Here is a 15,234-nt window from a genome sequence, read left to right as displayed (position 1 = left end):
TTATGTGATTATACCTAGGAAATAGTAAAATGAAATTATTAATATATGCATTTATAGACGTAGAGAAGACGTCTACAAAATACAATCAATACATAATATAGTACTTTGCACTATGCAAACCGTTGATGGTGGTTCTGGATTTGGACCAAGATGTATTACAGGGAATTCGTTGAAACCATTAAATTCAAAATATGGTAAGGTAGCTCTTGGATGGGTAATTACTCATCCAATGGATTTCATAATGGCTCTGTTCGCAGCATTCCCATCTATTATTTGAGTAATTTAAAATGCTTCTATTCCATTGGACGGAATTTCAATGAATTAGGCTTAGAAGAAACTAGCTTTTCAATACAAGCTAAAGCATTTAGTTGTCAAGTTTTATCTCATTACATTATTTTTCATTGGCAATTCGATTGTGGAACTTCTTTCTCTCTCTATAGTTTCGGAAAACATGAGTGTATGATTCCCACTGGCGGTACAGAAAACAGATCCGTCATCATGATAGAAATTGTTTTACTTTGTCGGATATAAATTCAAGTATCTGGTGCACGAAGTGGATCACTAGAAATTTACCATGATTCACCTGCAATATCCAAATTTCTTATTGAGATAAAGGGAAGCTACGATCTTGCTGTCATATGCTCAATAATAGCATCATTCACAGCCCGAAGCGATGGAATTCCACCAGAGGAGGACAAGATGATAACTGAAACGACCTCAAAAAGACATCATGATAATTCACAAGACAAACTTCTTACATGCAAATGCTAAAGGGAACAGTCAATCTAAGAGGAACACCACATGTGGTGCTCATTATAATGGAGCAACCAAATTAGAGATCCCCACACATCTCAACTCCAAGTACATCATCTGCTTCCTACTACTCCTTCATTTTGAAATTCGAAGACGGTTCCACTCATGACAACGAGGATAAGATCCTAATTCTTCACCAATAATCATAAATCCATTCAAAATTGCTACTTCGATTGTAAAGGTTTTCGACACCACCAAATTCCCAAAAAAGATGAGGAACAAATCAACCTTTTGATCAACCTTCACCAATGGAGTGTATGATAAAGTAATTGCAGATGTGCCCTAAACCCAAGTCATGCTTGATAAAATAATGGAGTGATGAGCAATGCGTTTTTTTTTTTTTTTAAAGGGCAAAGGTATGCAGTTCTTCAAATGTACAGAATGTGTTTCCAAGTCTCGATGGAACAGTCACCAAAATCAGTCTAAGGAACAAGGGCAGGGCAGGTCGTGTATATCATTACAGATCATACGATAAGGTCATCCAGTGCGCAGGCCACCAAGACAACTATCGAACAATTGCAGCCTCTCCCATGGCCAATCATCACCCGTCTTTGCCAGTGAACCGCCACCAGCAACTACCAATCACTCCCTCTGCCACCTATGCTACCGATCATCATCTCATCCTCCACACGCAGATCAACACCAAAAATAAATATATGAAAAGTTTGGCCATCTCAAAGCACTCGCTGCTTTTCTCTGAACAAGCTAATGGAAATACTGAAGAGAAAAAGCAGTTCCAACAATGTGGCCAAAAAAAGAAGGCAAGACCCTAACAACAGAAGAAATTTCACTATATTCAGGTTACATTGTGACGTCACAAGCCAACCGGTACAAGTCAATTTGTAGCCAACACTAGCTGCGTATCGGGACCAAGCTCAATGTGCAAAAAAATTTACTCAGAAGGCAGTAATACAAGCTACTGCAGGCCAGAAATGAAAAATTGTCATAGGATCACAGTCCTGATTTTAAGCAGCCCCATCCAGCGGTCAACTATACATTTAGTAAAAGCCAGTCTCCAAGAAAGTCGAAGGAAAATGGACAAAGCTTCAAACCAACCGGACATGTTGTGGTCTCTCGGTGTTTTGATATGTCCATGCATATACGCATTCCTTCGGGAGAAAGGGGCTACTAAGATTTCCAATCCTTTCATTTGATTGTTGGTAATTCATACTTCATGGACAAAGGCAGATTGTTCATCCTCTGGCATGCCATCAAGACCAACACCCAAACAGCAAGGGTTTAACACTTTCATCACTCATTACGAATGGATTGGTACATTTCCCACAATGCTTGGGATTTTGACATATCACTCATGAGATTCTTGAACTTGACACTGCAATCTCCTCCACTGCGAATAACATAAATGAGAATGAGAACTATAAAATCTGAACGAAGAATCATGCAGGAAGGGGGCAGTTTGCATATTATTCATCTCAAAATACGAAATACACCAAGAGTCACCAATCAAAAACGCAACACATCAATATTACAACAATCCAAACAAATTATTCTTAAGCATTTATGAGCAATATGTTTACGATGGTTGTTAAGATCACAATCCAGTAGGTCCTACAATCAAGGAATTATCTAACAATCTGCATCGCCATCAAAGTCGCTGGCAGTTAAGGCCAAGGTGGGATCACAATTCGGATTGTGGGATCATGCGTGATTGCAATGTGGCTCACGATTCAACAATCCCACTCATGATTCAGTGCTCATAATGGAACTCTCTTCTCCCACAAACCATCATCTTTTTCCACTAGAAAATGCTATCCCATGAAACAGTAATTTTGTATTCAAACTAGAATACTTAAGTAGTAACATACCTTATCCGATTTAAGGATGCAATTGCTCGGAGAGCACTTCGAATCATGTCCTCATTACGATCTACTTCTTGCTTGACAGCATCCTGCTTTGGTTTAAAATTGATGGTCTTCAGAAGAGGGTCCACTAAGTTGTCTAACACTGAAATGGTTACACAAGAAAATTACATCAGACAAGTAAATGTCAGCATGTCCAAACCCAGTCAAAGTACAACACACCCACCTGCCAAGACAGCAGCAGCACACTTCTCTGCAAGTTTTGAGAGGATAAGATGACAAGGCATCTTGACATCATAGTGATCTGGAAAGACCAAACACAAACAAATCATTGAGCAAGTGCAGTAAACTATGAACATCGGAAGTAATCTGTGCATGCACATCAGCTCTTGCACAGGATGAGACAGCTCACCGTCCAAACCAGATCTGAGGTAAGGAACAATAAAGGATGAGGGATTGACTTGATCAAGGCAGCTGTCCAATAATGTATCCACACATTCAAAAGCTGCTTTTCGTAACTCAAGGCCATCATCAACAACATGCTTGAAAGGACCAAGATCAACTGTTCTAATCAATTCTTGCTGCAGAAATTCCAGACATACATAAGCCGAAAACACAATAAGTGATTGATTAACAACTATAACTGAAAAAGGAAAGAGAGAGAGAGAGAGAGAGAGAGAGAGACCATAAAACCAGTTATATAAGGCTCATTGATATATTTTGATAATATAACACGCCAAAGCCAGTACCTTAACAATTGTCTGATCATAAAGAAGCGGCAAAAGTTCTTGCAGTAAACCCTTGATAAGGTTAGGCTTATTATGAGCAGCTGTACTTAAGGCCAAAACAGCCGCACGTCGAACATGCTTCAAAAAAAAAAAAAAAAATCAAGACAGACAGGTTTTCAGCATAAAAGGAAAAAAGAAGAAGAAAAAAACACTCCATAAACAGGGTAAAAAAGGTTAACCAGTATAAGTTCATCCCAGATCACAAGAAAAACCTCAGAGAATCCAGTGATAAACTTTCAAAGTAGTGCTCTTTGTCTAAGAGAAGAAAGAAGACAGACATACCCGGTCCCGATCCTTAATAAGCATCAGAAAAGTTGAGATCTCCGGATAAATAATCTCATCTATCTTCTCTGGCCTCTCTACCATAGAATATTTTACAGCAGTGACAATAGTAGCTCTTGTAAACCCGGCTGCACTACTTGCACGCACCTACAAAGAAGAAAGAAAAATGTTGAGTCAAATAGAAATTATTTGAAGCACTTCTCTTTCATTTTCACACTATTTCAGAAAATAAAGAACTAAATTGTATGGATATGCAAAGTACAAGTTTTTCAGTCTGAGCAGGAAATGGAAAAGCCTCAGCTCATTAAATAATTTTAACAGGTAGCATTGCAAAAGCCTAGATTGGATTACATGCCAATCCATTGATCAGTAATCACATACCTTCAGGGCAGGGACAAGCTTTGTTGGTTCAATTAGTGCGAGTTTACCCAGGCATTCTGCAACAACATTCCGAACTCCTTCCTCTTCACTTTCACAGTGGTTGAACAGCAATTTAAGTATTTTATCAACACTTGGATCATCAAACTCATGTTTATCGACGGACTGTCTAACTATCACCTGAAATACAATGCATTGTAAAAGAATAAGGCCACTTCTTTGACCGCTTAAGATTTCACAATAAAGATAACATACCTCCTTTAAAGAATGAAGAAGAAGATACTGTTTCTTCTGTTGATTGTCAATCTGATCCAAAATAAATGGTAAATACTTTGGTAGACTCCCAACAGCAATATTTCCAAGGGCATATGAGGCAGCAGATTTTATTTCTTCAAAAGGAGACTGGAAGGACTCTATAACAATACTCTCAATATGCATGTGCCCACCCAAATTCTCCCTTCGACCAATCTCACCCAAACAAAGCAATGCAAGGTGCTGCTTAGCCTGCACAATGGCATCACATTATCAACATGCAATTAAAATGTAAAACTACAAGAATTTCAGCATCAATCAAAAAACATGTGCTCCACACCGGTAGACAAACAGAAAAAGATGGCACAATTAAGATAGCTCCCCTACAAAGAAAATCACAACTTCAATGGAAAAGATGCTACATTCCTGTAAAGTTCACGCTTTTAATAACAGAAAATAAAAGTCGTCCAAAATAATAGCATAGTTGATACGAAAAATTCAATTAAAGAAATGGCACACTGCTTGACTTCCTGATCTCCATTGATTAGTTTTGTTCAAGTAAATCTGCTGCCAAGTTGAAAGAACACATGCAGGATGTATTGAGTTTTGAAGTGCTTTATATGAACCACGAGGACCACTATGTACTTTTAATTCTATCTCAATATGTATACAATGTCAAGTAATGTCTTACCAAATCATCTTACACAAATGTTGAGAATTTTTAAGTTTGAGTAAGGTAAAAGCAATTTCATTACAAAGTTTGCAGCCAATGGAATTTCAATGGCTTAAGCAGGACATCTTACCAAACCACCGTCCACTAAATGTAGCGAAACTTCAAAAAAGCTCAGGAGGAAGAATCTCCTCTCCCCACATGAGCGTGCACATACGGAGAGAGTGATAGAGAGAGAAAACAGTTGAACCAGTCTTGTCTAGCTTTTGTCAACTCTTACACAATTCCATGTCTTTAGCACCTTAGCCATTGTCTTACTACACACCATTGCAACTTCTCACTTCCCAATCTCCATTCAGATTTTCATTCATCAGGGGAAGGATCAGAAGTGAGGTAAAAGCAAAAATTTTAAATCGAGGACAGCACAATGTGTATGCACATAATCATAATACTAACAGAATGATTATATGCTTGTTTATATTCTTCAATAATCACCATCTATACTATTGAAGGAAAACTACAAGATTGTGGTGGAACATTCTTCCAAGTAAACCTCAGCAAAGAAACAAACATTGAATTAAACAAAATCATTGCAACAAGAGTTTTTCCATTACTAAAAACTAACCAGTGGCACTTTTTTTTTTTTTTTTTAATTTCTTCAGAATTTTCAGTTAGATAATGCCAATAGATTAAATTTTTTCAATTTAAAATCTTTTACGTTCCCATGCCTTCGATCCTCTTTATTCCCAAGTATCAAGTTAGTCTCTGCTATCATGTCCCATATATAAACCAACTACAAGAACAATGACGATCAAACTGGAATTGAGTCCTGGTTAACAAATTCTGATAATTTCAGCTAATTTTCTTCCAGTGAAAAAAGAAACATTTCTTCAATGTCAAAAGACTCGTATTTCTATAAAGTAAACTGGGTACCTCCTTACCGCTATATGTCATATACTCTGATAGGTTAGCAGTAACTATATAGATCAGAAAAAAAAATGACTTACAGAATTGGTGCTGTTATCATCTTTAAGAATTCGTGTGAGCATTGTCACAGTAGCTGAACATTTCTGATAACCAGCGGCGAGGCAGAGAACAGCAACACATTGTGCGATCGAGTACAATGCTTGCTTTGCAATGCCACCTGACTGTGGTGATGGTTTAGCACTGGCAAGCAGAGATTCAAGCAAAGAATCAAAGCTGGTATTAGCAGAATACACCAATTTAGCAAAAAAATTTTGCAATGCCTGCAAAATCCAATCAGACAACAACTTAGTGACATGAAAGATCCAAGTCATGAATACAATTCAAAATTCATAAGGAAGAAGTACCAGAAGGGCTAGCCCCTGCAACAGTGAGCTTTTGATTAATGTCAATGCTTGAGGAAGAACTTTATCTGTAACAGCCACGCCAATATTCTGGCTTGACCTTTTGTCAGCCATTAAAGTACAGCACAGTTCCAAGGCAAGAGCTGCCATATGCAAGTCTGAATCACTGAAATATAAGAAATAACAATCAGCTCCAAATAGGAATTTATAAAAGCTAATATAATATAGTTTGTGGGCACAAAGAGACATAAAACTTGAGAAGGAAACCTTATCAAAGATGACAGCTCCACAATTATAGTTTCGTATGTGGATGAACTAATTTCATCACCATAGGCAGCAATCAAGGAATTCAATGTACCAAGCGTTGCCTGCCTTAAAGCTCGATTAGCCTACACAACAAACACACAGCAAACAGAGATATCATTGAACCAGCTTTTTTCCAATTTAGTCAACAATAGATTAATAGTTAGATGGTATAAAGTCGCTATACCTTCCGCAAAAATGCAGTCAGCTCTGAAATGACATGCTCCAAGACACACGATAGATCAATACAGAGAGGAGAAGTTGCTATTACAGCAAAAGCCTGCGAGGGAAACACTAGATTTGGAACCAACTCTGCAAAAACACACAGAAAGCACAAAGGATGGTAGGGGAGATAGGCATGTCTAAAGAGGAGTCAGACACTGCATTCATCAAAGTCCAGAGCCTTCTGTCTAAGATCGAAAACTTTGTCCTATTAACTGATCATGATGTAGTCTTTCATCCAAACAAACATGTAACCAGTAATGAGCCCAATCATAACCTTATGATTCTAAACAAAATCCTAAGACCTCCATCCAACTAAGATACCACCATAATCATAAGAAGTAGATAGAGCTCATCAGATAAAGTGAAGTAGGATTTGAAAGATAGAATTAGTCTTTGAAAGAGGCTCGATCAAAATTGTATCATGATGTACAAGTTCAATATCAGTCAATTTAAGTGCTATTCTCCTAATTAGTGGGTGACGGATTCAGCAGGATAGAGATAACCTTCACAGCCGTAAGGCGTGTGATCTCGTTTCCCATCCGATCGACAAGTACAGGAAGGCAAGCAGGTAATTGATGTCCAAGATTATCACCGAATGTTGATACAACAAGTCCCATACAAGATATGGCACACTCCTTCACTTCCTGAACAAAGGGTAAACATAAGAAATAGCAACAGCAGCAGAGGAGAAACTTTTAATGAGAACAAGAATAAACCTGATCCTGATCTTGGTTTGTCAAGCGTGACATAATGGCATCATAGATAGGCTGAACATATGGCTTGAAGTCGAAACCATGCACCTGTGTGCAGAAACTACTCAAAGTCAGACTGTTTCACCAAGAAATCTTAAATCATAAGACAAGTGTACCCCACCTTAATATTTGGGCGAACAACACGAACAAGCTCCCCACAAACTCGTAATGCTTCTGCTGTGACTTTGTAATATCTCTCGCCAACAGCAGATAAAACAGGGGAGGAAAGCGCCTAAAACATCATAATAAAAACAGAGAGTAAACACCACCAGCTGCAGCTGATTTCGTATAGACCCAACTCTTAAGGAAGCAGGTAGCATAAACAGTTTGTATACAACAGTTTGCATGAATTTCTTCCAAAAAAATTATGTATTTTTTTAGCAGATAAAATCCCATCAGAGGATGACAAAATGCACATCCAAAGTTAACAATACAACAAACTATGCTCAAGGAGCAAGAAGTCGAAAAAAGACATCAATCAGAAACGTTCTTGAGAATAGTGAATGCTAAATGAGCAACTGAATGTGGTACCTCTAAATAGTTAACATATCATAGCAACAGATACTGTCGCTCATGTGCTAAGACGTGCTTTTCATCTTACAATGCAAGAGCCATCAGACTGATAAGGACAACAAAGCATACACATTAAAAAAAGAAAGCCCTCTGCACCTAACAATCTGATTGGTAATACCTAATTTTGCAGACAACAGCAAAGGTAGGAATTATACCTTTATGTAAGGATGGAAAACAGAAGGCGAATGTGAAGTCAACACCAATCTTGTAAATATCAAAGCCTCAGTTTTCAAATTTGATGTAGAAGACTTGTCCTGGTACATATAAATACGTGACGGTTAGTAGCCAGAGAAATAACTGGTAGATCATTTACATCATGGAGTCAAAAAACCTCTAACAAAACATTTGGAAAATGACAATGTACATACACTTAGTGCCTTTTCAATTCCAGGAATAAGTGATCCAATGTGGTCAGCAAGACAATCTGGCAATACAACCACAAGTTCTTTCAAGACAGCAAAAGCACCAACCTGCAACAATTGCATATATTAAAATTTACTAGGAAGGAAAAATGTCTAAAGAGACTGGAGGACTGCACCACCTTAGTTTTGATTGATTTCTCACGCAGCTGTCTGTTAATAGATCTGACAATTTTTGCTACTTCTTGTTTCAACAACCATCTTGGACTGCATTACACACCCAAACCATTAGCACCATAATTTAAAAGTTCAGAATCTCAAATAAACAAGAAAATGCAACCAGGTATCCTAACGACAGAACAGTAATTCCTGAACCTCTAGGACATAAATATTGATCACTGACAAAAATACAAATCGAATTGTATGATCACTGACATAAATATTGATCCTGAAACTCTACAACTCGATAACTAATCATCCAGAAAGTTTCTATCTCAGAAGCTCTTCCATCAGGGTAAAGCATCCATTCAAGTTGAATTATTTCTGGTTAAATATTTCAAAGATATAAAAGAGAGCACACAGGGCGTCCTTTCTTTTGTAACAATGATGCTCAATCAAATTCCATCACATCTTGGAGCAATGTGCGTGAGAATTTAGTAGAAGACACGACTCCGCAACCATCCACATTAATAACATACAATCCAAATTAAGGATCCTTTGTGGTTGGAAACACCAAATGGATGGAAAACCATTCCAAAAGGTAACAAGGTACTTTGTCTTCCTCTCAAATAAAGTATGCAGATCCAAAGATTGCCTGGAATTTCAAATAGTTATATATCTATGTGATTACTGGTTTCCTACTACGTGTGTTGAAGCATTTTACAGCACCATACCAGATTTTAGACAACTAAAGTTCCATAATTCTTTTCCTTTACATACACTGAGATTCCACATTTGATCCATCACTCTTCTCACAAAGAACAGTAGCTACAAATATGAGCAAAAGAAACGAATCTAAGACTATTCGATTTCTGCAGATGCACACTTGAGAAAAATAAAAAGGCCCCTGTATTCTTCCAATATAGAAAGAAATATTGGTGGTGGATGATTATGTGTTTTCTCCTGTTATCTCACTCTTTCACATCATGACTTCTTGTTTTTTTCTCCTAGCCAAATGTGATATAACCAACTTCTATCAATACCTTAGGTAACTTCAATTTCATGGTAATATGAGAAAAATAGACTATAAATACAAAAGAATTAACACTTACCTCGATTCATCAATGTCTATCTGCCCTTTTGTCACATTCCCAGTTTGCCTAAGTAACTCAATAAAGGCATTAAATACATCCATCTGCATTGTACAAGTATTAGAATTGAACAGCTAATGGCTCTCACAACAGAAGTACTCACGGAAGCTCACTCACTTTAACATTTTCTTCCCTTTCCTTAAACCGATCAATCAACTTAGGACAAGCCTGCATAACAATATCATTAATTAATCATGGATTCCCTTTTAAACCAGAAATATCCAAAGTAGAATACGAATATAAGAGTCCTAAAGCAATCAAATGCAATATAGACAGGTGCCTGACAAACAGGAAAGTAATAAAGCAGGACAAGCAGAGTAGATCCTCATGAAGATGCACATGGTACACTTCTACATGATCAGATGCAACTCTTGTTCAAACAAACCTCAACATAAAGCTTGGAGAGCATTTCAGGGCGAGAAACAATTAATGCTGCCAAGCATTTAGCCGAAGCTCTTCTAACTTTCCAGCTGGCATCCTCATCATCTGTATACTCATTTGCACTATCACTGTAACAGAATGCAGTTCTCAAGTCAATATGAAGTTTCCATCTAAAAAATAAAAGTAAGAATTGCACTAGCTCCTTAATAGCCAGATTAACATACTCGTCTTCCTCTTCCTCAAAATTTTCCTCATCAGTATCTTCCTCCATGTTATCCGTAAAATTTGGGTCATAGCTAAGATACTCCAATGTAAGACTGAGGATTTGATCACAATATGAAGAAATATCTCGGGGGCACCTCAACAAAAAGCTTTCTAGTGCCTGCAAAACAAGATTGAACCCAGTAAGAAAAGAGTTTGAAATTCAGACAACTCCGGCCAAAGACAGTGTTAACGATCTATTGACAGAGTGACCTGACATCCGAGTTTGATAAAGAACAAAAAAATATACCTGCAGGCTGTATTCACGGAGCTCTTCATCATTCTCTGAGGCACTGGTGCAATAACTGATTAGCACTGGAACAGTTTCTCCAAGATGGGGTCCAAATCGGTAGCCAACAGCACGGCTAGATTACAACATTTTCATATATTAGTTTCCACCAAAAGTGGATTGGCAGCACCATAAGCAATTCAGTTGATCAATTTCAATTTAAGCCTAAGATATTGGTGGTGCCTTCGTATCATACATTTTGATTTTTCTAAAGCTTTTCTTAAGAGTTGAGACTTGCCCTATTCTGATAACAAAATGATGTTGAAAACAGGAAAAATGCAATATGCCTCTTAAATCAAGTACAAGATTAGAAAGATTATGCTCCTTAAGCTTACAGATCCACAGCATACTCAGCGAAACAAAATTTACTTATTTAATTCCCCTAAGTCATCAAACAAAATAGGGTAATTAACAGCTAGAAATAAGTGACAATGAGCACAGCAACAATCAGGATTAATTTCAACAGAAAACAGAGACTGGTAACTAACACAACCGAATTTATCCTTCTAAGTTGTAAAAGGAAGGCACACCTTAGTGCTCTTAATCGCAAAAAAGCCACAATATCCTACCAAGAAAAACAATGCAGTAGAGACAGCACAAAAGGAGAGGGGAAAGGGGAGATGCAAGAAATTTCAACGGGAAATAGACTTAGACTATTGAACTACAACTATTAAAAGTTTACTGAAAACAAAGTATAACTTTGCAGAAAAGTATCATCTTCTAGTTACCAAGGTACAACCAATGCTACCTAAATAGCCATAGTTCTTCCTCAAACTGATACTGTTCAATGCAATAAATCAATGAGAAAAGAACAGAAGGTAAAACTAACCTCAGAGCACCAATCATTTGAATATTTGTTCGGATCATTTCAGACTTCATGACCTTCTTTCTCAGATGCCTTATGACCTCAACGGTTGCCTTTGCTAACAGATCGTCCGAGAGGCTTGAAGCAAGAGATGCTGCAGACAATGCAGTTCTCACGCTTAATCTATTTCATTCTTGACCTTGGTCACTAAATAATACCTTAAGTGAAATAAGCTAGAGAATGGCAGTGACTTTAAGGAGAAATGTATTCCAAGATGCTTATCGACTATTTTACATCTGTAGCTGACAAACCATCATAACAGTCCCTCCTCCAGGCTCAACTAAGCTAATTGACATCACTAACATAATGCACATCATAAGATGCTGATGACAAGACCTCAAATGCCAATTACAATGCTGAGATGACGTACTCTCCAGATACACTATAAGGAGGGATATTCCAGAGCCAACTCTCTCTTAAAGATTTGTGCACTGAATATAAGCAAAAACTTTCCATCAGCCTCATATTTTTGTGGACCAGTCAAATGCCCTAATCAAGATTGCTTTATTTGTGAACAATAATTGCCACAACTCTATCATGTTACTGTTCGAAAAGCAGCAACTTTGGTTCAACATGTAAAAGAGAATGAAGTCTTCATCACGAAACACTAACATCATATAAACAATAAGGGACTGAAACACTATTCAACACTGTGGCTTACCTATGCATGAAACAGTCTTTTTTCTCACACTAGCTTGAGGTGAAGTCAACTGGGTTAACAGGGCACCCAAGAGAAGTTCATGGTCATTTGCCATCAAATTACCAAATTTGTGAAGGACATCACATAGAATGTCAAGGCATTCACACTTAATCTCTGTGCTCATACCCTATAATCGTAAAGAGTCAGAGTTAGAACAATGAGCAACAAGAGAAGAAACATCACATTCAAACGATGAAAGTGTGTTTGTGGCAATTTAATCGAGATAAGATGCGTCATTTCCATTGTTTAGCACATGTAAAGTTCTGGGGAAACATCATCAACTGCTCTAAAATCTTAAGCCATCAAATGGAGTGTGGTTTAATATATAAATACTATAACACTCCTCCTCTCCCTAGAAATGTAGTGTTTATCATTTTGAATAAATACTTTGCACAGAAAAAAAGGAAAAAAAAAAAAAAACACACATTGGGAGGCAAAGCATGCCAATGAACTAGGATTATTTGCTCCAACTGCAGTTTTTTTTTCCCCTGAAATCAGTTGAGGTTGAATCATCCTTTATGGCAGTCCATTTAGTATCCAAAAACTGTTCATTAGTTGTTCAATAAGTGGTAATGTTGAAGTTGCCAACTACGACCGCAAAGATCCATGTCTAGAAACATTGGTGTAGTAAGTCAAAGTGAAGTGTCTTCTCTACCCTCTATTCATCTTGAGAAAATGCTAATCTCATTTACAAATACAATTCCCAATAGCAAATGGCCATATGTAATGAACAACTTGCTAATGTTGACCCTTTTAAAACTTTAGATAAGTCAATCTCCGGAAAAATTCTACCCAAACTTAACTCATACATAGCAATGGAAAGGGCTGACCTAAAAGCTTGCATGCACTATCACTTGCAAATTTGTGTGCTGAAGATAAAAATGAGTAGAGATGCCACATACAAATCATCCAACACCAACATCAAATTTCAGGAATTGCCCAATATGGAAATGCGCATTCATTCATTTGACATCCACTTGCATCCTTATTGCACATGTATGCTCATATTTCTCATTAAGGATGCATGTTCGCATTGATGTATTTAGCCTCAAAAAACTGAATGTGGATCCCCCAGATCATGCTTAAAGTTATATCACAAGATGTAGCATGAGACTGTGCAAGCAAATGGACTTATTTTACTACTTCTACAAACTCACCGGACCGGTAATTCCTTTTACCAACTGTGGAGTGAGAGTAACAAGCACTGAGCGTGCAAGAGACAATGAAGAAATCTCAGAGATAATAGTCTTCAAAGCAATGCTGGCAACATCACGATGCTGATCCTTCCCATTTAGTAACTTATCACAAAGTTTATCTGTCATATCCACAACACGCAATGCGCTAACCTTCTTGACCAAAGGAGCAAGACTGCATCAACAGATCATACTCAGTGTTAGAAAAGAGCCAGCGCACACTGCAATAGAACAGATGACGCCAGCACCCTTATGCATAATCAACAGGCCTTTTATACTCTCCTCAGCTAAATTGACCCAGATAAATGCTCACACACACGAAACCAATGTACATTTGACATCACAAAGAAAAGCTATCGGCACAAAAAGAAACACAAATGAGTAATCCATTCCAGGACAGACTAAAGTTCGAGTGCCAACCATTTCACAGCCAATCCAGAAACATCGCCAGCTGCATCATCAAGCTGTTGGAGAACAATATTAGATAACTTTATCTCCAGATCAGCGTCAGCTTTGAAGCCCTCTTTATTCAACTCATTCAACAAATCGGACGTCGCCATGTATCTATAATCCTTGTCCTTGCCCGTCATCTGCAGACACGCTCAACATCAGAACACCACACCCTCGGCACCTTCCAGGCGTGACCCCCCCCAACAAAAAGAAAAAAAAAACAGCTTTCGAGCCGCGCACAGTCATATCAATACCTTTTCTAGTATGCCCGTCATCTGTAGATTCGCCATCTTTACACAAGACCAAGCTCACCAACCACCAACCCCTGAATCACACTGAAATCATCAAAAAGCGCAAAACACACGCAAAAGATTAAGACCAGCGGGGGAAAGAGAAAAACAAAAATAACCCACTCATGCTATCACTATGCAAAACCAGAAAAACCAATCCTTCCCCCCCATCCGCAGAGCCCACCCTCATCGCTCATCGCCCCCATCGCACTCGCAAAACAACAATGTATCACCACTACTCGGCCCCAACCCCGCCGCGAGCCAGCACCACGGCGCAAGCCCTAGCTCAATCCCCATCCTCATCGGTCGCCCGCAGCGAGCCCGGGCCAACCCCCACCGGCCGCCGCAGAACCCCCCGGCGCCTTCAATCGACGGCGGCGCCGAGCGGAGAGGGACGATCGGGCGCGCGCGCCCCGGAAAACACGGAACGAGACGGGACCGCGGCTTACCGTGAGAGCGCTCGCGAGGCTGGGAATGCGCACGAATCTGGGAGGCTCCTCGCCGGCTCGCCGCCGCGTGCGGGGGCGATCCGCTGCCGCGCGGGCTGCTCTCGCGGTCCTCCGGCGGTCTTCCGGCGGCTTGACTGATCGGAGACTGTGAAGTAGTGAGAGAGAGAGAGAGAAAGTAGGAGGAAGAAGGAGAAGCTACTGCTGCTGCTGCTATTCTCAGGCTTTCTTCACCTGCGCAAGAATAGGAAAGAGGGAGAAAAAAAAAATTAAAATGAAATTTTGGGAAAGTAAAATAAAAACCCTATTTTCTTTTTTCCTCCCCTTGCTTTTTTGGGCTGATTGGGCCGGGCCTGGAGCCGGGGTTTGGATATCCGGTTTTGGGCCTAGGGCCCATTTCCCGTCTAGGAGATAAGAGGCCTGTCCTTTTTGATAAGTGAAAAGCTTCTGTAAATTTGGATAAGCCTATGTATGGACGATTTTGGTGGCGACTCTGATTTTGAATT

At 38.9% G+C, this 15,234-nt stretch overlaps 1 protein-coding gene across 2 annotated transcripts; it reads right to left on the bottom strand.

Annotated features, from left to right (window-relative positions):
* Positions 1 to 1,558: 1,558 nt before the first annotated feature.
* On the bottom strand, positions 1,559 to 14,948 carry LOC104454738 (cullin-associated NEDD8-dissociated protein 1). Of its 2 annotated transcripts, none has more exons than XM_039316689.1 (29): positions 14,732 to 14,948; positions 14,247 to 14,327; positions 13,963 to 14,132; positions 13,507 to 13,717; positions 12,311 to 12,476; positions 11,614 to 11,743; positions 10,746 to 10,860; positions 10,459 to 10,616; positions 10,239 to 10,362; positions 9,971 to 10,021; positions 9,815 to 9,897; positions 8,726 to 8,810; positions 8,553 to 8,654; positions 8,340 to 8,438; positions 7,733 to 7,843; positions 7,576 to 7,659; positions 7,363 to 7,503; positions 6,822 to 6,914; positions 6,599 to 6,720; positions 6,335 to 6,497; positions 6,011 to 6,250; positions 4,337 to 4,585; positions 4,085 to 4,261; positions 3,704 to 3,850; positions 3,383 to 3,499; positions 3,046 to 3,214; positions 2,860 to 2,937; positions 2,640 to 2,778; positions 1,559 to 2,161 (listed from the first exon to the last, which is right to left on the bottom strand). In XM_039316689.1, the coding sequence occupies exons 2-29, from the start codon at positions 14,280 to 14,282 to the stop codon at positions 2,065 to 2,067; spliced, it is 3,657 nt and encodes a 1,218-aa protein (XP_039172623.1). In that variant the 5' UTR covers positions 14,283 to 14,327; positions 14,732 to 14,948; the 3' UTR covers positions 1,559 to 2,064. The 2 variants fall into 2 exon arrangements, with proteins under 2 accessions (XP_039172623.1, XP_039172622.1); XM_039316688.1 differs by having other exon boundaries at positions 14,247 to 14,317.
* Between the last annotated feature and the right edge of the window lie 286 nt (positions 14,949 to 15,234).

The sequence above is a fragment of the Eucalyptus grandis genome, chromosome 7 (genome assembly GCF_016545825.1).
Source record: "Eucalyptus grandis isolate ANBG69807.140 chromosome 7, ASM1654582v1, whole genome shotgun sequence".
Taxonomy (NCBI): Eukaryota; Viridiplantae; Streptophyta; class Magnoliopsida; order Myrtales; family Myrtaceae; genus Eucalyptus; species Eucalyptus grandis.
Note: the sequence above shows the minus strand (reverse complement) of the source record. Positions and strands in the feature narration are given on the sequence as shown.